Genomic DNA, 22,619 nt, shown 5'->3' with positions numbered 1-22,619 from the left:
AGCTACAGCCCCCACCACTACAGGTGATCTCAATGCCTCCACTGGTACTCATCTCCTTTCTCTCCTCCACCTTGGCAAGTCTTTGTGGCTTGCTTGATGGAGTAACCCAAATATCCTTGAGGGGGGCTGGCCAATAAACATGAAAATATTTATGTTTCAGACTATTAGTCTGTATATTACTGTCTCATTGGCTTTCATTTTTAAGTCTTAAAACAATCATTTCAAAATAATTTTTAATGTAATGTTAAATAAGAGTGTGTAAATAAAGAAAATCTACTAATTGAGGTAAATCCCAACTTATCACAGTCCAAACTACATACTCTTTTTGAGACAGCATATCTCTTTTGCTAATAAGGTAAAACTATTAAGTTCTCTATGTCCTTGTAAGTTGAATCTCCTACAGAAGCAAGAATAATCATATAAAGGGCTGGAAAATCTGCCTCCATTGAATCAAATACCAGGCTGTCCCCAATTCAACAGGTTATATAAATAAATCTGTTTGAGAAAGAGCTTTCCTTGGCAAAACAAATTAGAATGTATGTTTTAGCTTTGTCAAACCACACAAAGAAAATTATTAAGTATAAACTCAATTGAATAAATCTTTATTGAGCTCCCACAGGGTGCATGAATTTAGGATCTATAATTTACATAAGTAGAAAAGTGTTACTTTAGCCTCTTAACAATTAAAAAAAAAAGCAAATTACAACTTCTCTATATATTTCAAGTGAATCATTTAATGTGAGTGAGGCTCAGTTTGATATTACCATAAGTATTAACAGATGAAAATGGGAAAGTATAAACATTTTCCCTTCTATCAAAAACGGGTTTGATGCCAGGATAAACTAGCCTGTTGGTTTAACAATAGCTGATTAAAAAGGCTAGAGAATCTGGAAGTAAAAAATGTACTTGGAAGCAATGTCCTCTGAGGGTTCATTCCCCTGAGGGCAGCAAAATGCTGAAAAATTTAACTGGCTCAAAAATTATACTGAGAGATCAAAAAGAAGAGTTAGTCACAGCTTGGGAAAAAATTCTGAGAACAGATGACACTAAATGTAGTTAGATTAATAATTCCAAAGTTTCCCTGGAGTTATAATAGCACTCTGAGCGAACCAAAGGGGCTATAACCTCATGCTCCTTTGAACAGAGTGGTTTTAAATGATAGATTCTCCAGTGCACCAACTGTATTTTCAAGTATAATTCTAGTATTTGTACCTAGCAATACAGAAGAAAAAGCAGCAGGGAGAAAGTGTCAAGTATATAGGACATAAAAGGGTTTGGCAGCCCTAGAATTCCCAGTTTGAATCTTTTTCATCAGGAAAATCCCATTCCGGCTCAGTCCAAGGTGACACTGGAGGTGGTGCTGTTGATGGCCTGTGACAAGCAGGAGGCAACAGTGAAAGTATTGAACTCTGGCTTTCTTCCTTCATCTGTTAAAGAAACTCAAAATAAGGCTGTTGGTACATAAATTCAATACATTAGTTTTTTTTAATAAAAAATAACTTTTAAAGAAATCACATTAAATGTGTTTAAATTGTTTTTAGGTATTTTCACTTAAACATGCCTTTGATTCTGGTCATCCGAAAACAAGAAGAAGTAACAGCCAAATAAACTGACTTTTATCAGAATTATTTTGCCCTTACATCATTTCTAGCCAATATAGAAAAATAAAATGTCTCTACATTAATCAAAATATAAGCTGAGGATAAAGTAACACATGATGATATTCCGTTTGTCTTTACTCATTTTGTTTTGCAGAATGGAAATATTTTAGAAAGTCTATAATTAAACTACCAAAAACGTTTTCTTCTTTTTAACTTTACCTTATAAGAAAATTATTAAGAATCTTAGTAACCAAACTGTCCCATTAAGCCAACAAAATGATGTGACTTTTTAGTAGTATTAAAAAACATCTAGACAACAAAGATAGATCAGCTCACCTGTTTGAAGAAAACATGGGATAATAAACTGCTTGCTGATGGCCTGAAATTTTTTTGAAAAAATTATTTTAAAAAAGACCTCATATTAGAATGTAGATTTTTTTGGTGTAAACTATGTTAGAACTTAGGTTTAGAGCTATAAAACTCAATACACAAAAATTAAAAGGAAAAAATATATGTAAGGAAGCGCAATTCTTAGCTTCAACCTTAACTAATGGGAAGAATTAATTCCAGAGATAACCTTCAATTAGTCTGTGACTTAACATTTATTAGGCACTTACTAATTATAAGGAACTATACTAGGCATTAAGGGGCTTAAAAAAGATTAAAAAGACACACACCTTATTTCCAAAATGCTAACGCATTAGTTATCTGTGATAATAATTATTGTAATACCAGCAACTAACACTCTTGTACTGCTTGGAAGTTTCTAAAATGTCTTAACATAAGTGCAGTAATTAACGTCCAGAAAGATTAACTGATTTTTACATGGTGACTTGGTTAGGAAATGATACAGCTGAGACTGAAGCCCAAGTCTTTTGACTTCTAATCTAGTATTCTTCCCATTTGCTCATTGTCTCCACTTGCTTTTAGCATTGGTATTTTCTGGATTAGGCTACTGTATAGTTTTTTGATGAAAAGACTGATACAAGATTTGAATTCGGCAAGAAGGAAATATCATAAAACTTCTATAAAATACAAGACACAGATGTTTTATGCTATTTAGAAGTGACCAATATTACCTTTTCTCAGGATCTTGCTGCAAACAGAGCTGTACCAAGCTAAGGAAGGCAGGAGAGAATGTTTTTGAGGGCGGTGTTTGCAATCTGTCACTATTTACTGTGCGAGTTCCACTGGAGACATGTACACTTTCTCCAATCCCAGAGTCTACACCTGATCGGGAATTTTTCATTCTGGATTCTGACTGAGGGAAAATACTGATATCCAATGGGCTATAAGGAGGACCTTTCAGTTTCTGTAACAACATCTAGAAGAAAGAAAAATTTCCTTCAATCCTTTTCAGGCAAAATATTAAAGCAATAACAACAACAATAAAGGTCCTAAGAGTCTACAGCAAAGATGTTTAAAAGAAATTATCTAGAATGTAAGGGATCTTATGAAAGGAAAGTAGTTCAGGGATTTTAGCAGCATTTACCTGAGTCCTGTGCATGTCCTGGAAAGGTACCTGCCCACTGGCCAATTCACATGCTGTAATCCCAACGCTGTAAATATCTGACTTTACATTATATCCATGTAAATCCTGTAGAACAATTAATTTGAAGTCCTTTAGTGTAAATACCCTTTAGAAAGTTACATACAGGGTTTCCCTGGTGGCGCAGTGGTTACGAGTCTGCCTGCCAATGCAGGGGACATGGGTTCGAGCCCTGGTCCGGGAGGATCCCACATGCCACGGAGCAACTGGGCCCGTGCACCACAACTACTGAGCCTGCGCTCTAGAGCCCGCAAGCCACAACTACTGAGCCCGCGTGCCACATCTATTGAAGCCTGCGCGCCTGGAGCCCGTGCTCTGCAACAAGGGAAGCCACCGCAGTGAGGAGCCCGCGCACCACAATGAAGAGTAGCCCCCGCTCTCTGCAATTGGAGGACGCCCGCGTGCAGCAACGAAGACCCAACACAGCCAAAAATAAATAAAGTAAATAAATTTATAAAAAAAAAAAAAAAGGTTACATACATATGCTTTTTTGATAAAGGGTGGTGAATAATAATGGAAAAAACTCATGAGAAATCAAGATACACCTAATATTTGGTATACATTTAAAAATTCCTAACATAATAATTTTGACAAGAAAGAATAAAATAAGTCTTGCAGTAGGCCTTTCATCAATCCAAATATAAGGGCACAACTGTCCTTCAGTCAAATTCAGAAGACACTTAAGACACATAGACAACCCAATGCAATGGCCACACCTGACCTGTCTCAGTAGTTCTGGACTCAGCCACGGCTGCACTGATGTGCTGAACTGTGGGAAATCATACACAGCCCTATGCTTCTGTCCATGCTTAACCAAACTATGCAGATGGGACAGGCCAGAGAGGGTCACTAGGCCATCACCAGAAATGAGGATATGGCTGGCTTTAATACTCCTAGAACAAAAAGAAACAATCCTAAATACTAAGAAATTGGCCAATGAAGAAAGAATAAAAATCTGGTCAGAATAAATCCATGTATTCCCTTGGAAATTAAATACTCCTTAGAAGTTATAATTTAAAGTTAAATGCAATATTATCCAATAAAAGATAGCCTCTCATGGTATTAACAAAATTTATAAAGATATGTCTAATGTAAAAATTTCCTTCATCAAATAAATTATAAAAGAGCCTTGTTTTTCATCCTAAACACGGAAACTGGAAACTAATAGAGCAGGATGGCCAATAGTCTGGTAAAGTATAATAAAACCTTGATTAATTAGAATACTGTCTGCTAGAAATCCTCAGTTAACCAGAATGCTGCTAAGAAACAACAAACAGTAAGAAAAAAGCTTTGAGGTGAAACAAACAATAAGAAAACAAGCTTATTTAAAAGCAACTTAATTAAAAAGGAAAACAAAGTCCCAATGTATCTTAGAACAGCATTGTTTTTAACATTCAGCCAATTACTTCTGCACCTACAGTTTGGCAACAAGAGAACTGATATTTAGTATGATAATCTCAAAGTGCTACAGAACACTTAAGAAATCAAAGGTTTAGTTACAATCTGTATATAATATAAACATGACATAAAACTGAAAAGCAGATAAAGCAGCTCTTTATTTGCTTAAGGAAAAAACAAAACACAAGAGTTAACTAGGATCCCACTCTCCACAGCTTATACCCCAAACAGATAGGTTCTTGTAACCCTCATTATTGGGACTTGAGCTCTGCGAGGACTGGCACTCCACCCCAGCACTGAGCACAGCACTCGGCACAGAGGAGGTGGTCTGAACATTTCTGGTGAATGAACTATAAAATGTAAGCATCTACTATACCTATTGGTCCCTTCCTCCCTCAATTTTCATTTGCAAGTTTCCTATCCTCCATTCTAACACTCAATTGCTCCTTCCTAAAAGCTCCCTAAAAGACTTCTTCCTCTCAAATTCTTTCACTTTGTAAAATACAAATAAGTAAATACCTGTGAATACAGCCATTTTGATGCAGATAGTTCAACCCTCTCACTGCTCCAAAGAGAATGTTTCTTATTAAAGTTTCACTCATTCCTTCAGGAAAGTAAGTCCTCAAGAGTTGACTTGCTGAACCTGAAAGAAACCCCTGAAATCTTTAGATGAACACTGAAAGTGATTTTGCTTATAGCTATGTTTTAAATGTTCTTATCAACCATAAACACACACACACATACACACACACGCTCGCATGCACACGTGTTACATTTTAGAGTCTAACCACTTTCTTATGCCAAGGTAATTTTCCTTCACCAATCTTTAAAAAGACTTTTCTAATGACATGCTAGAGATTAGGAAAGTGAATTAACAATATTCAATATTACTAAAAAAATACATACTGTGTGAGAACATATATATTTTAAATCCACAGGCAATTCACAAAAGCTATCCTAAAAATCAAAGCTCTAGAATCCATTCATTTATTTATTCAACACACCTACTGAACACTACTTGTGCTAGGTATTTTATGACCACCTGGGGATACCAAAATGAAAAATACATACATGATCCTGCCCTCGAGAAGCTCAAATCCAGTGAAGGAGACAGGTACACACGCAGATGTTTACAATACAGTGAAATAAGTTTACAATGCAGAGAAACAAGGATAGGGATGGTGTGCACAAGTAGAAAAACTACTTTTGCTTGAAGAATAACAGCAGCTCTCCACTGAGAGAGAGGAAGGAAACTGAAGGGAAAAAGACAGCTTGTTCAAAGGATTGACTTCTTGGAGAAGCAATCAGTGGTGGTTTCAATGATCATGAGACCCATTCTACGTTTTTTTCTGAAGACTAAAATTCAACATGAACCAGATATAAAAATATATCATGAAATCTAGAATTGGCCATCAGATTTATAAATTAAAAGTAGTGAATCATAAATCTAAGATCACACTCATCCTTATAATTATAGCATCCAGGCTAAACCATGAATTATTTTACCTAAAATGAGTTTTCTTACCATAGGCCATAAAAGGAGAAATAACCCAAAGCCAGCTGCCAACAGTGAAAACAGTCCAGTAAGTTGTAATATTGGGATGCCGGAAAAAGTGGGACAGAATCACTGCTTTCTAGTACAGAAACACAAGAGACAAGACATTTAAAAACAACCTTTTTAGCTGATTCATGTTGTTAAAAAGCAGAAACTAACACACCAGTGTAAAGAAATTATACTCCAATAAAGATGTTAAAAAAAAAGGGAAAAGTAAATAAAAATAAAGTGGATTTAAATAATAAAACAAACCAAAAAAAACCAACCTTTTTCCTCATTATGAAGATAACAGCAGTAGTGGCAGCTTATTAGTACTAATAATGGAGCTTATTAGTACTAAGCACTGTTCTTAGTGCTATCATGTCTTTAAATCTCACAACCACTACACAAAGTATGTGACATTATAATTCCCATTTTACAGAAGAGGATACTGAGAAACAAGCTAGAAAACTCGTCCAAAAGCACATAATTAATGAAAGTAGGATGTGAACTTATTAGACAGTCTGACTCCAGAGAGGTCATAGTCAATAACTATACTGTGTTCTTATGATAGAAACATTTTAAAAATACATTAAAATATGAATATAAAAGTCACTTCTAACATTAAATCATAGAACCACTGTTAACATTTCAGTATAATTTCTTCCAGTCTTCTTCTGTGCAATATACATGTGCACATATAAATAGTTAAAAAATTGGGATAATATCAAAACAAAATCCTTTCCCTCTTTATATCAAAAATGATTAGTGACAATTGAAATGGTATTATAATATTCCTGAAATGCAATCTGTTAAAATTTATCAATTCAGAAGCTAATTTTACTTAGCTGGATGAAAAGGAAACTGTTTGCTTTTGTTTTTTCTATTTCCCTATAGGATTATTTGTGACTGGACTGACGAGGGGTATTTAAATAAATTCCAGACCAGTGCTCCAAATATGATATTCATTTGAAGGAACTTATAGTAGTTACCAAAGTTTGAATATATTTGCTCTTTCATGGATCTGGCTTCCAAGTGTTCTTTCCAATTCTGTAATTGCATGTTTATTAGAAAAAAGAAATCTACCTTTCTCTAACAGAACTACTAATTTGCAAAAAAAAAAATTCTTATAAGTGTAATCTTCTCAAATAGACATTAAATTAAATGTATCTTTTTTTTTTTGTATTGTTACCTGTAAAGCTTTCAGGCGTTCTTCAGTGCAGTTTTCCAGATTTGTAATTTTTACAGTGACCAGTGTTCCTGTAGGAGTATGCCGTGCAAGATGGACAGAAGTCAAGTTGTCAAATCCTCTTCCTATAATCAGACGTAAAACTTGTGTTAATGACCAAAGGAAAAAACTGATAATCTGGACTTCATCAAAATTAAAAAATTAAAAATTTTGGCTCTTCAAGAAAACACTGTTAAGAAAATGAGAAGGCAAGCCACTGATTGAAAGTATTAATATTTATATCTGACAAGACTTACACACAGAGTACTATATAAAGAACTCTTATAGCTCTATAATAAATGACAAACATCCCAACTAAAAATTAGGCAGAAGATTAAATAGGTAAGCCACAAAAGAAGACACAGAAGTGGCCAACAAGCACATGAAAAGATGCTCAAAATAGAGTAGGAATTAAACACAATATACCATTACACACCTATTGTAATGGTTAATATTGTGACTTGATAAACAAATTGTTACATTCACACAATGGAATGTTACTCAGCAATGCCCTACTCCCAGTCCCTGGCAACCACTGATGTGATGTTTGTTTGTCATGTAAATAGTATCATAGGGAGTACAGTTTTTTGTGTCTGGCTTCTTTCACTTAGTATAATGCTTTTGAGATTCATCCATGTTTCAGTAGTTAATTTCTCTCTATTGCAGAGTAATAATCCATTATATGTATATACCACAATTTATTTTTATCTATTCATAAATTGATAAATACTTCGGTTGTTTTCAGTTTTTTGTGACTACAAATAAAGCTGCCAAAACCATTCTTTAAGTAGCCATATGTTTTCATTTCTCTTTGGCAAATACCTGCAAGTGGGATTGCTAGGTCGTGTACGTTTAACCTTATAAGAAGTTGCCAAACTGTTTTTGAAAGTGGCTGAACCTCTTTGCATTCCCACAAGCCACGTATAAGTACTGCAGTTACTTGACATACTCACCAGCATTTGGTGGTGTCAGTTTTTAAATTAAAAACACCTAGAATGGTAATCTATTAATAGACACCTAATAAATGTTAGTTTCCTCCCTCTCTCCACAGTCACCAAATTCTGTCACTTTTATTGTTGAAATGCAGTTAATCTGAAATTCATCCCTTCCTCCCCAGTGACAAGCATCACTTGCCTTAACTCAAGTCCTGTCCTTGTTCTCTGGATAGATGCAGTGACTTCCTCACTATGCCCTGCATTCTCGATCAGGACATGCACCAAAACTACTGATGGAACTACTTCAAAAGCCTGTGCCTAGGTCCCATTCACCAGAAATTTTGATTCAGGAGGTCTGTGATGGGATATAGGCATTGCAATTTTTAAAAAGACTCAGGTGATGTGGATGATATTTCTGGCTGTAAATCCCTGATATACTATATCTTCCAGATTGCTGCCTGGAACTGCTGCCAGTTGTCCTTCTAAATTCAACATTTTATCAAACAAAAGGTACTACAGCGCAGCAGCTGAGAGCTTAGACCTTACAGTCACAACAGTTTGCTTTCAAATCACTAACTGTATGACTATTACTTAAATTCTCAGAGCCTCAGTATCCTCATCTGCAAAATGGGAGGGCTAAAGGGGTGAAATGAAAAAATACATATAAAATGTTCAGCCTAATGCCGATTAGATGCTATTATTATCATCATCACTATTCCACAATGTCTCTCTAGTAGAGACGATAAATTCCAAACCTTTCCTTAAATCCACTGAGTAATGAAGTGGGTACGTTGCGGGGCTGACAGAGAGAGTCTGAACTTCTATATATATACCCCATATGAGGTCTTTCACAATGTGTTCCAAGCCTCCTTTTTCAGATTTATCTCCTCCTACTGCCTACTCTCCCTATGTTCCTGAGTCTAGGCACAGAGCAGCTATGTGATAGTCCTTCCTCAGTAACCTATTGGAGTAATTATTTTTTTACCTTTTTTGGATTGACACCATCTGAAAAGTCCTTTCTAATTTGGGGGCATTTTCCACCAGTGCTATTTTAGAAAAGGTCAAATCCTTATTTCTCTTTTGGTCACCCTGACCTGGGCATGGGAGGGTCAATGACATAAGCTTGGTCAATTGGAGGACGAAGTGAGTGACAAAAGAAGCAGAGGCAGTCAGAACTCACACTTAAAACTTAAAACCTTACCTAAAATCCCATTTTTAGTAGAAACTTTTTTCAGTTAAGTTGGAACTCACCAGTGGGGTCCAACATCATCTAGAGGGGTTAAAGTACCCTACTAGCGTACATTAACTAGGCTGCTCTTATGATGTGACCCAGGCTACGGTTCTAATCACATAGTTTCTCTTGGTTTCTTCCAAGCCCATTTCTCTAGCCAATGATTCTGTGAGTTAGCAAAATTGTTCAAAAAATTCTTTTAGTTTAAGTAGTCAGGACTGTTTTTTGTTGTTTGAATAAAAACCCTGACTAGAATATTTAGTAAACTTTTCCTCATGCTTCAGGATCCAGCCCCTTTTTGCTATCTTCCTTGACTCCTAGAAGAGTCGAGATGAACAGGTGAATGCTCCATCTTCTCTGTTCCCATAACACTTAGCACACCTCTACTATAGTACCTTCCAGTGCATAAGACAAAGCTATCTTTCATGTTCGTCTTCCCAGAGAGGATGTGAACTCCTCAAGTGTTTTACATGGCTTTATATTCCTAGCACCTGAGATAGTATCTCTTTGTATTATTTAAGAGATGTTTCTGAATACTCAGAGCAACTTTTCACAGGTATAAGGCTAAAAACAATAACTCATCCGGTTCCAAACTTAACTGAAAAAAGTTTCTACTACGAATGGGATTTTAGGCAAGGTTTTAAGTTAAAAGAAAGTAATTTGGTTAAAGGACTGTAACTGAAAAGATTTACATGATTTGATTTAAATCAGACAAATGATAAGTTCCCCACAATAAAGATACAAATAACAAATGCTTAGATTATTTAGTGTCTTCCTCCTCTACAAGTACTTCAGTGAAAAAGTAAAAATTCTAGAAGGTAATCTTGAAAAAAATCTGGGCTACTGTTTTAGGACAGATAAAATTAACAGATCTGTTTGACTGACACAATTAACATTTAGTTTTATGCTGTGGGTAACAACAGAGACCTGCTTACAAAGTAATCTTTTTGTCATTAATTTCATTTCTAACAATGATGAGTCAATTATATGCAATCCAGAATGATTACCTATTTCCACTTGGAGTTCATAGTGAGAAACGTTGGTGGAACAGATCACTTCACTGGCTCTAGTGGATGGAGGCAACAAGGAAAGGGTTGGCTCATCAACCTGCATTGTTTTAAAAATATGAAAACAAAATAGGTATAAACTGTTTGGTGCCCCAATTTGGTCCCCTACTCCAATGTAAAATACTGATATTGTCTTTTCAAGCATACAAGTGCTCATTAGGAAGGCACTGAAAGGTGGCTTAAGAGACTGTTTTAAGATCCAAAAAGTATTTACAACAGCTAATAAGGGATGCTAGTTATAAAGCTATCAGCCTGTGAAGGGGGAGAGGGCTAGAAAAACAGATTTACAGGTAGTGAAGAATACTTTTCAGCACAATTTCCAGGAAGCATTCTTAGGAGTTGCTAAGAATGGCTGTTGACTCTTCAGGGTATCTAATAAATATATCAAGGGAAGAAATGAAAGGACCTATGAGGAATATTCTATTCTGGTGCTCTTGTTTCAAGTGGTTGTCAGTTACAATCATTACACATACACGTATCTGCTCAGCTAATGGAGGTGTTAACAATCAAGGAACAATTTCCATACTAAAACCTATTAAAAGAAGCTGAAGAAGTTTTTCAAAGATGAGATGAATCAGAAGGGAGGTCAGAAAGAAAAATAAGCCTCAAGAGATGGGAGAACAGGATAGGGTACAGAAGTCCTGAGTTAATGACCATGTACCACTATGGCCTTTCACGGGATACTATGGAGTCAGAGTGCTAGGTTTGCACCAGATCCCTGTGGCACTGAAATAACATGCACACAGGAGAAAGAAGAGGCCAACACCACTGGCATCATATGATAGCCATGAGGATCTCTAAAAGGACACCAGTACTCCAAAAGACACTTAGCAGCCTTTACAGGCACCAGCAGGTGGCAAGAATCTTGTTACTACCTCCAAGGTACAGAGAAGGAAGAAGGGAGTTAGGAATGACATTACTATGTACTAGGAATTCTGCTAACTATTTTTTACATTTGATTCTACATGTTCCCCAAGCTTTTAAGAGAGCAGAAAAATATAATTGTAAGCTCATGGTAAAAGGTGAATAATCTGCAAGAGGAATGAAAGGCTATTAAAAGAAATTCTACCATACGATTGGAAATAATCCCAATGAAGAAAGAAATCTAAATAAATCAATTCAATTTCTTTAGAACAAGTAGTCTTAAACTCAGATTTAAAGAACACATATAAGAGAGAGAAGGAAGAGCATATAGCAGTTTAAAAAATGTTTAAAGTGATAAGCTATAAGTCTGTCAGGAAGGCTAGAGCACAGAATGAACTGAGGCTTACAGTTCACTGCTTGAAAAAAATGGCATCAGGTTACCAGATGATGGATTGAAATAAGGCTAATCAACCTCTACTTTGCTTCCATCAACTCCATTAGGGAAATAGTCTTCTTTAAACTAGAAGCACTTAGGTTGTAATTAAGTAGCTGAAGCTCAAAACAGGTTGTTTTAAATAGGTTCAAACCTCCAAACCAAAGACAATTACATCTAGGATATTAAGTCTGCAAATATAGTAAAACTCAGATGAGAAACCCAAATGGAAATAGTCAAACATTGACTCAATTTTCAAAAAAGGGAAAAAAGGATAAAGGGGCAAGCTTGATGCTGTTGCCCAGTAAGGTCTGGTATCAAATCACTACACAGATGAGTTATGGACACTTAAGAAAACAACATGGTAATCACAAGAAGACAATATAGGTTTACTAAGAGTAAATCATCTTAAAACTAACCTCACTTCTCTTTTTGATTTCATGACTAGTTAGAGAATTAGAAAGCAAAAATCATGGCAGGGTCCTTGTCCTTGTCAAACTTTTTAATAACTTTTTGAACTAAAAATTCAAAAGACTTGGTTAATGAATAATCTGGGAAAAAAGTCATGAAAACAATACCATTTACAATAGCACCAAAAAGAATAAAATACTTAGAAATTAACTTAACCAAGGCAGTGAAAGACTTGTACAATGGAAACTACAAAACATTGCTGAAAGAAATTAAAGAAGACATAACTGAATGGAAACATACCTCATGTTCAAAGATTGGAAGACTTAATATTATTAAAATCTCAAGGGATCCAGAATAGCAAAAACAATGTTGAAAAAGGAACAAAATTGGAGGACTCCCTCTTCCTGATTTCAAAACTTACTACAAAGCTACAGTAATTAAAACAGTGTGGTGTTGACACAAAGACAGACATATAGAGCAAGAGAACAGAATAAAGAGCCCAGAAATAAACCCTCACATATATGGTCAAATGACTTTTGACAAGTGTGCCAAGACCATTCAATGGAGCTAGGACAGTATTTTCAACAAATGGTGCTGAGAAAACTGGATATCCAGATGCAAAAGAATGAAGCTGGACCCTTACCTATACAAAAATTAACTCAAAATGGATCAAGAAAATATTTGTAGGTCATGCTTCTGATAAGATGTTAATACCCAGAATATAGAGAGAACTAAAATTCAACAACAAAAAACAAACAACCCAATTCAAAAATGGGCAAAGGACTTGAATAGACATCTCTCCACAGAATACATGTGTGTGGTCAATAAACATATGAAAAAGTGCTCAACATCACTAATCATTAAGGAAATGCAAATCAAAACTACAATGAGATACCACCTCACACCCTTTAGGATGGCTGTTATCAAAAAAGCAGAAAATGAGTATCGGAGAGGATGTAGAGAAACTGGAACTCTTGTGCTCTGCTGGTGGGAATGTAAAATGGTACAGCCACTGTGGAAAACAGTATGGTCGTTCCTCAAAAAATTTAAATAGAATTACCATACGGTCCAGCAATTCCACTTCTGGGTATATACCTAAAAGAATTGAAATCAGGGTCTCAAAGAGATATTTGTACTCCCAGGTTCATAGCAGCACTATTCACAATAGCTACAATGTGGATGCAACCCAAGTGTCCACCAACAGATGAATGAATAAGCAAAATGTAGTATATACATATAATGGAATATTATTCAACCTTAAAAAGTAAGGAAATTCTGCAGTATGCTGCAACACTAGTGAACCTTGAGGACATTATGCTAAGTGAAAAATCTCAGTCACAAAATAACAAATACAGTATGATTCCACTTATACTGGTACTTAGAGTAGTCAAAGATCAGAGACAGAAAGTAGAAGTGTGGTTTCCAAGAGGTGGGGGAGTTATAAGGGAAGGAGAAGCTACTGTTTAATAGGTACAGAGTTTCAGTTTTACAAGATGAAAAGAGTTACAGAGATGAATGGTGGTGATGGTTGTACAATATTATGAATGTATTTGATGCCACTGAACTGTACACTTTAAAACGGTTAAGATGGTAAATTTTATGTTATGTGTACCTAGCACAATAACCCCTCCCACAAAAAAAGCAGCACTTGTGGAAATTTCCTGAGTTCTAGGCCTATCTCTTGGTAACAGCAAGGAGTCAACAACAGACACTTTACTTTCTAAACACTACCTGTCTGAAGGGTAATACTTGAATGAAAACTAGGATTGGATACTATATCCTATTGTACAAAAAGGTACGTAACTAGAAGACTACAGTATTAGTGAGTAAAAAGAGAAATGATAAAAATGATGACAACTGAAGATAAGGTCAGGATAAATTTATAAATAGGATTAACTGGGATTACTCTATTTTGTAGGACTAAGGTATCTGCAAGGCAGGTTCTATTTTATAGAAAGAATTATAATATAAAATGAAGATTAAGAGATTTAGAGGGGAAGATCCCAGAGAAATATTTATTTCTCAGCATGTTTCTTTAAATATTATTTAATACATCAGACATTGCCCAGGGATGATAAAGATAAAAAAGACAGGATGCCTATTTTATGGGGATCATGTGGAGAGACATATACATCAATCATTGCGAGATAATATAGTAAATGCCATTTTATGAGGATGTCTAAGATCTGTAGGACCATAATAGAATTAAAGGTATAAGAGCAAAGGCTTCAGAGATGTGATAGTTGAGCCAACTCTTTAAGCACGAGGAATAATTTTAGAGGGGTATTTCAAGCAGAAATAAAAGTATGTGCTAAGACTCAGCAACAATAAATGAAACTCAAACATTAGACATATTCCATACCATTAAGAGTCCTTATAAAACACTAACAAGTTTAGGCTTTATCCCATACGCTTTAGGAAACCAATGGCAATTTTAAAGCTGGAAAGTGGCACAAACAGGCCTGTATTGGTAACAGTGTTGAATACTGATCTGAGTGGGAGAGGAGGTTATATGTGTGTCTAGGAAACTAGAGGCAATGTGTTTACCTGCAATAGTCCAGGTGAGAGATGATGAGATTTGAGTAGTAGCAGTGATCAGGTGAAGGAGGGGGTGGACTCAAGGGCATTTCAGAGACAGATCCGTAAGACTTGGTGTGTAACTAGATGTGGGGGCAGAGGAAGAGGCAGTGTGAGGATAACTCCGAAGTTTCTAGTTAGGGTGATTTAGTAGATGGATTTTCATTTGCCAAAGCAGGAAATTCAATAGGTCAGTGAAGTTTTGAGAGATTAAGGTTTTACTCAAACTGCACAGAGATGCCTTTGAAAACTCTAACCAGAGGAATTCTACAGACACATCTGGTGCCCAGGAAAGAGTCCAAAGTTGCAGGTAAAAACTTGAGAATCATCAGTCCTACCTGATGACAGGGTCCCCTCACAACCTGAAGGAAAACCTCAGGTAGCTCCAGACAATCTGAAATCTGAGCAACTGAAACCACAGGAGCCGGTGAGACTGCTTAGGGAGAGTCTGTTTAGGCAGAAGAGCAGAGGCCAATTATAGACTTCTGGAGAATAGCTTATGTAGAGGAAGAAGAAACAGTAAAAGAAGAAAAGTGAAAGAAATGAGAAGTAAAGAAAAAGAGATATAGGAGAACCAGAAATTATATTCTGTAAAATGGTGTCACAGAAAGCAAAAGAGGAGTATTAATTGTACTTAACCATTTTCTTACCAAGTTTTGATGGGTACTGGTTTCAGACTGTTTTTCAGGTCTGAGTGATTCAACTTGTGTTCGTGAAGTGCAGAAACAATCCTATAAATTCAGAAATATACTAAATAAGTGAAAAATAAGTCACAATATAAGTAAGGGTGGCATGTGGATACAAAAAAGTCTGTTGACTGGGGTGAGGAGCAGAGAGAAAGGGCAACGTGCAGGAACCTGAATTGGAGCCAGGATTCATACTGTGGAGGTAGACAGTATGGGAGAGAACGGAGAAGCAGCTGGGTATGCAGAAGACAAATTTCATATCTGCTATAATTTTACTTGGTGCTATCTCTGATTCTTGCCCTCTACCCTGGAGGTAATAATATCAATTCATTTTTACTGCTGGTGTTAATTTTTAACCCTTTCGTAATCTTTGCAAGGTTTTTCTGAATATTTAGCTAGAGATTTATTCTGCTATGCTCATCATATTATTTTTATCTTGATCCTCAGATTTTCTTTTTCCCTTAAGTGTGGGAACCATGTTTATCCACATTAAACCACACATTGAGTATATCAATATTTGGAACCAATTTTGTTTCGTAAGCTGATAAACATCTCTAACCAACTCAAATCAAATTAAGAGACTTAGTTCCATTATCACAATTTACATTTTCCTGCATTTCAACTCAGTGTTCTGTTATCACATACTGTCAATAAAGAAATGTAACACCTACACATGTTAGTGGCATGAAGCTGATGTTATACTTATTCAGGAAGAAAAGGTATGTCAAAAGAAAAGTATAAACGAATTGTATGAAAGAGACTTTTAATTATTTTCAAGCATCTCATGAACATTCATTTTTATATGAACATTAAAGTATATCAAATGAGTCTTCCTAAGACAAGTCCATCCACGTCTATTTTGCAGTCACTTAAAGTAATCAAACTTCCTTTAGCTTAAAATATGCCAGAATTTCTCATTAATCAAACTAATCATTTTCCCAGTTAGCTTAAATTACTGATTAAGTTGAATTCCTACAGTCTGTACATATCAATCTTACCACAAAAATTTGACATATATCCCCACCGTTTTATGTAAAACTCGCCCCTGAAGAACAGGAGCTAACAGTGTCAAGATAGCTGTAGAATCATTTCCTTTGCAAAGTTTCTACTGGTTTGTGTAGGGTGAATAAAATTTACAATATAAGTTTTTGAAGATACTTAATACTGTTGTTCATATAAAAAATAGCCACCAGTTACATCATTTATATATTATATTTGGTATTTACATATATTTTCCAACATTTGCCCTGAATCTTTCACAATAATCATTCATAGTATTGCGTGGGAAAGGGTTAGCAGGCCTAAAACTGCTCTCCTTGGAAAGGCCTGTTTGCAAGGTTGACCCTTGGCTGGTATCTAGGAACTCGGATTTTGGAAAGGTTCCCACCATTCCCCGGTAAGAATGGATCATGGTGTGCCTAAACTGTCTATACAAACAACATGGTTTATGCTGAACACCTGCTTTCTTTCTGGGAGTCTGGAATTTTGTTCCTGCTGCTCCTTTGAAAACACCACTTCTTAGCTGTCAAAAAGAGGTAAAACTTGAATGAGGAAGAATCCTTCATAAGCGAAAACATTTAACTTTATCTCAGTTACGCAAATATCTCACTGAGGAGAAAACATGAATGTTTTGATTCAAAGGATTCTAAATATTTCATTGCAAGAAGAATACAAAGTAAAATTATTAACAAACTGAACAAATATAAATGACCCTATCAAATTCTATTTTTCCAAAAATCCATAATTATGAAATAATAGATTACGTAAGATGTCCTTTCCCCCAAATTTGGAAGCCCTGGGCAACCACACAGCCCTTTGAATCTCAGTATCTCCATCTATCAAATGCCCTTTTACATCTCATCCAACCTACAAATTGACATAAAATTGTTAATCTTAAGTAATCCTTTAGAGCAGGGGTCAACAAACTATGGTCCACGGTCAAATCTGACCCGCCACCTGTTTCAGTGCATAAAGTTCTACAGAAACACAGACACATTCATTTGCATTTATTTGCATATTGCCTATGGCAGCTTTTACAAGAGTAACTTAATAGAGATCACATAGCACACAAATACTACCTGGCCCTCTAAAGAAAAAGTTTGCTGATCCCTGCTTTAGAAAATGAGGTAGATATTTCACCTCAATGTATTTTCCAGATATATAAAGCTCCCCTTTTAAGTAGATAAACTTTAAACATAAAGTAAATGCATTATATATTTTCCAAATAACTAACAATACAGTCTCCTAACTTCATAGTTCTGCCTCTCAGACTTGGTGAGTGATAGAGTGGATTGGCAGATGTGCGTTTGAGCCCTGGCTCTAATTCTTTGCAATCATGGGCCAAACTCCAAATGAGGATTAAACCACCTGTCCTGCTTACAATTTTGAAGACTGAGAGAGATATAATATACGAAAGTATTTGTAAATTACAAATCATCACACAAATGCACCCACCACTTTTTAAAAGATCACTGCTTTAATAATTCAAATATTCAAATAATGTATTATATTCTACATAAGACACAATGAAAGTCCTAAAACTACTTCATCTAGAGCAGATACCATGGACTTAATATAAACAAAAACCAAGTTAGTATCTATACATCATATTAGACAATGATCCTAATGTTTCTTGTCTTGTTAGGTCAAGGGGCTTATTTTTCATACTATTTTGCTTGCCTTTAGTCAGATGGAAATTTGTCAAAGGGATTTTTGAAAGATTTAAAGGATAAGGCATAGCTAACTGGATGGAAGAGGAAAGTCTAAGGACAGTAAATGTATGAGAAAAAGTGGGTATGGGACAAAAGAATAGAAGGAGTATATCAGAAAAGTATAGGAGAAGCTCTTTTTTAAAGAGACAAAAACTCAATGATAATTTAACTCATTTTTAAAGACCAGAAGTCTTTCAGATCAAAATAACATCCCAGAGCCTATGAATATTCCATCAGAGTATGCCTATTATGGCTTTGCACTAACATCTAATTACTCTATTGACACAAAATTAGATCCACACTTATAAAAACTTACCAAAAGAGACATTGAATCGCTTTAGTTCACAGAAAGTGAGAAAAATCCATCTACTCCAAAGAAGATTTCTGCTTTATCTTCAAGATACAGAAATATCCTAGTATAAAAAGAGAAGCAAAATAACTTATATTTACACACAAATTCCTTAAAGATCTAGTTGCCATAAACCCACCACTATTTGGGCAGCTATTCTTTGACACAAGGACTACAGACATTCCTGAAAGGTGTCCTTAAAGAGCATTTCTGTTTACTGAACACTATTTGGGATCTGACATCACAACAGAAAGGCAGAGTGAAGTTGAAAGGAGGTTCTGAATATTTCCAAAGCCTCAATAAATCTGCATCTCTTCTTCCTTATCTTTTCTATACTACTTTTTTACAGAACTCTAAGCAAATGTAAAAGCAATACAGAAAGGCAACGTTGGACCCACTTTTAATACAAATGATGCCCAAGAATTTCCAATGATTCTACTTAGAAGTAAACTTTGAACCTTCCAAAGCTTCCTTATCCGATTAATTACCTATTAAATCATCTGGGGTCACTGACCGGCAAATTTGGGAAAGAGTCAAGATTAGCAACAGACTAGGAATTAATTATATTTTCTTCTTGCCATGTTTAAAAAAATATTTTTTTTTCAGTTTTCATGTGAAAATGATATTTTCTGTAGGTTGAATACTTTTTACCTTATGATTCTTAGTTCTCATTTCCATTCTTCTTGGAATTTATTGACAGATAGGAAAGATATGCAGATTATTATACAAATAATTCCTGTCCACTTTCACTGATGGAGTATTAATCTCAATAGTTTATGAAGGCTCCAACAGATGCAGAGGTTTAAAATAGTAACTTATTCAGATTCAAGGAGCTACAAAAGCACCACCAAAAGTTTCCAAATCCTTCCTAATAGAAAGGGTGGCAATGTTCTAAACTTGCTAGTGCTGGGTATTCCCTTACACCTACCCAGTATCTCTTTCACCTATATTGTGGTTCATTATTTCATTTTAATGAAGACCCCAAGTTAGATCAAGGCATCTGCAAACATCTGAACAAATGAGAAAGAAAAAGCTTTTGTAAACCATAGATATTATACAGCAGCATCCAATTTTACTGCTAAGAAAAGATGTCAATTTATTCAGGATATTCACTACAAACCAAAGGAAGAGAATGGGAAGAAGAAAAAAACCCGAAATGGTTTATTTTTGTCACCTGCCATTCATTATCATCAATTTAAGGCACTGGTGTTTGCTGTGTTACAAAAGGGGTAATGCAAAACCTGCCCTGCTCACTTTCCAGGGTGATTCAGATCAAATGAAATACTTTATCTGAAAGTGCTCAGAACTACCAAATACTGTATCAATAAGAGCTTGAGAAGATGCTCTGAAAGGTACCAAATGGTAGGACTCATTTGGAAAGTAAGTTGGCAATGTTTTGATAACTATAAAAATGTTCATCCCTTTTGACCCTGTAAAATTCTCACTTCTAGTAATCTATTCTAAGGAAATATCCAAGTAAATGAAGAAACCACACGCATGTAGAAAGTAATTACCCTGTTACCTGAAACGGTCAAGTATTCATCCCACAAGTGTTTAATGAATGGCTGCCATGGGTCAGGCACTGTGCTGGGCACTGGGGACACTCACTAGTGATCGAGGCAGACAAGGCCCTGACCACTTGGAGCATACATTCCTACAAGCAGAAAGATCAGGGATGTCGTGATTAACTGAATTTCCTGGTTCTCAGGACTTTTGTTTCTTGCTCTTTCCGTGTAATATCAGTTAAGTTCTTTCTTAAACAACAACAAAAAAACTTTAAACTCCATTACATTATCTATTTTTCAGAAAAACTCATAAGCAGCGGACACAATGTGTGAGAATTGTCAGTACTCAAGGGGTTGCCCACGTGCGTGGCTTAATCCCAGAGGATTTTGCTTTAGATGTGACAGACTATTAAGAGATAATTTTATGAGACATTTTGAGGTCAAGGCAGCAGCTGCCCCTGCTAAGAGATGGGGTGAGCGGGGGTCGCTGGAGGGCGGGGTATAGATCTGCCGTCATAATTTTCTCCTGCATGCTCTTTCACTAGGTATGAACATAAACCCTTTTCAAAAAATCATACTTGAGACTTGTATTTCTAAATGTATTTACAAGTATATCAGTGTGGTCCCTCGCACTTATATCTAAAAAGCGAATTAGAATAAAGCTTTCTAAATAATTTAAATTTGTTCTAAAATAGAATGGTTCCTCCGAAAGCTTTAATCTGAAAGGTTAACACTTTCTGCGACAATCGGAAGGCGCATCTAAATTACAGAACTCGGGTTTTGAGTTAATTTAAGCATCCAACAGAGGCCCTTGTTATAGGGAATGCAAAAAAGCCAGATTTAACTCTCTTTGCGGAGCTTTAAAATTACTGTAATTTTCAAAGTTATCTTGGGAACCCAAAAAATCTTAAAAATTATAGCCACGTACAACTCGGTAGAATTTTCCAAACTTAGCATCGTGACTCAGGCTTTCAAAAAATATTTACTAAGCATCTACTGTGTGCCAGGCTCTATCCTGGATAGGCGCTGTCACCAATTCCAATCGAGTTCTGAGGAAAAAGGTACGCGACACAACAAACCCACGAGGGAAAAACACAACGCTGAACCTAAATACCGAGGACGAAACGCGGCTTGAGCGTTCAATTACGTAAAAGCTTCCTTCCAAGTCCTGCTTTGGGGGACTTTGCAGCGAACTCGCAGAAGGCGGCACACAGAGCCGGGCCGGAGGGCACCTCGGGTTTGGAGACTCCGCGTGCCTGTGAGTGCGGCCAAAGGTGACAGCAGGGGTGGGGGTGGCGCCGCGGGCGGCTGGGCCCCGCGCACCTGGCACCGCCGACCCCAGCAGGCACCGCCTACCCCGCACGCAGGTGCCTCGGCCGCCGGGCGGCCCGGGACCCCGGACCGACCCGGAGCCGCGCGGCACGCAGGGGCCGCTCGCCACGCCGAGCCGGACTCCCGCCACGGTTCCGTCGGCCGCCCGGGCTCAGGCTGGAAGCGGGGCGGCGAGTTCTAGCCTCGAGCTTCCGTAGGCGCGCGCTGGCCGAGCCGCGCTCCCTCACTTCGCGACCAGCCCGTAGCCCTTCCCCTCCCCAGCCCGGCCTCCCTCATTACCCTGGCGGCGACCGCGGCCAGCGGCTCTCCTCAGGCGGCCAGCGGTGCGGGGCCCGGGCGCCAGGCCCGCCCAGCGGCAAAGCGAGCGCGCAAGGCCCGCTCGCGGCACAAGCCGCGGAGCCAGGAGGGCGGCGCAACCCGTCTGGCGCTGTGGGCCTGGAATTCTGCCCCAACCCCCAGCAGCCCTCCTGCACTGGGCTCGCCCCACCCTGGCCCCAGGGTCGCGCCCCCACCCCCGCCCCCGGGCTAGCAGCGAGGGGCGTGGCCTGTAGAGTTAGGGGGCGTGGTCGAGAGGAAACTACAATCCCCAGCAGGTCGTGCGCTGGTGCCGTGCAGGCTGCTGGGAGAATGGGTTTCCTCTTCTCTTCCCCAAATGTGTGGGGGCTGTCATTGACCTGGAGTAGCTGCAAAACTGAAGTCGCCGAATGATGATGTTGTGAAATCGCCCGTCCGTTCCTGCCACGCCCGGGCGGTTACTGGCAGCAGCGGCCGCTTCTGCTGCTCCTCTCAGGCTGCTGCCGCTTTAGAGGCTTCTCTCCGAGCAAGCGCGTGCCAAGGACGGAGGACGCCGGACCATTCCTGTGAGTAACCTTCCCGCGCACGACTCGAACTTGCCCTTGCCATCCTCCCTTGAAGGCAAAGGAACCTCCCCACCCCGCGCTCCTCCCGGTCTTCGGAGGTCACGCGCGGACACCGGAGCCTGAGCTGGGTACCGGAGGACTGGGTCCTCGCCGGGGCCGTCCCCCCTCCACCTCCCGCCGCGGTGGGAAGCGGGTGGTTTCCCAAGTGTAAGTGCGAAGTGTTGGGCGTTGTGCTCTGGCCTCGGGGTGCACCCCAGCTGCACCTCTCAGGATTGGCAGCATCCCATCCTCTGCCGGACAGCACCCACCTGGTGCCCCATCCTTGAGCGATAAGCGGCTTTAGTGTCT

At 37.8% G+C, this 22,619-nt stretch overlaps 2 protein-coding genes across 5 annotated transcripts in view; one reads left to right on the top strand and one right to left on the bottom strand.

The window, feature by feature from the left end:
* Nucleotides 1-669: 669 nt before the first annotated feature.
* On the bottom strand, nt 670-21,875 carry STRADB (STE20 related adaptor beta). 4 transcript variants are annotated; one of them, XM_061186484.1, is made up of 13 exons: nt 21,691-21,875; nt 20,097-20,228; nt 18,542-18,638; nt 15,479-15,559; nt 10,484-10,583; nt 7,275-7,396; nt 6,074-6,182; nt 5,068-5,191; nt 3,872-4,043; nt 3,094-3,198; nt 2,681-2,925; nt 1,938-1,980; nt 670-1,427 (listed from the first exon to the last, which is right to left on the bottom strand). In XM_061186484.1, the coding sequence occupies exons 3-13, from the start codon at nt 18,551-18,553 to the stop codon at nt 1,284-1,286; spliced, it is 1,257 nt and encodes a 418-aa protein (XP_061042467.1). In that variant the 5' UTR covers nt 18,554-18,638; nt 20,097-20,228; nt 21,691-21,875; the 3' UTR covers nt 670-1,283. The 4 variants fall into 4 exon arrangements, with proteins under 4 accessions (XP_061042467.1, XP_061042459.1, XP_061042479.1 ...); XM_061186476.1 differs by lacking the exon at nt 20,097-20,228; XM_061186489.1 differs by lacking the exon at nt 20,097-20,228 and having other exon boundaries at nt 1,374-1,451.
* The window catches only part of TRAK2 (trafficking kinesin protein 2), a 63,081-nt gene continuing 61,717 nt past the window's right edge, over nt 21,256-22,619 (top strand). The window contains exons 1-2 of the mRNA XM_061186453.1: nt 21,256-21,337; nt 22,005-22,271. The gene's annotated coding sequence lies outside the window, so the exon portion shown is untranslated. The remainder of the gene's footprint in view (nt 21,338-22,004; nt 22,272-22,619) is intronic.

Source organism: Eubalaena glacialis, chromosome 1 (genome assembly GCF_028564815.1).
Source record: "Eubalaena glacialis isolate mEubGla1 chromosome 1, mEubGla1.1.hap2.+ XY, whole genome shotgun sequence".
Taxonomy (NCBI): Eukaryota; Metazoa; Chordata; class Mammalia; order Artiodactyla; family Balaenidae; genus Eubalaena; species Eubalaena glacialis.
The sequence above is the reverse complement of the archived record's forward strand: the minus strand, read 5'-3'. Positions and strand labels throughout refer to the sequence as shown.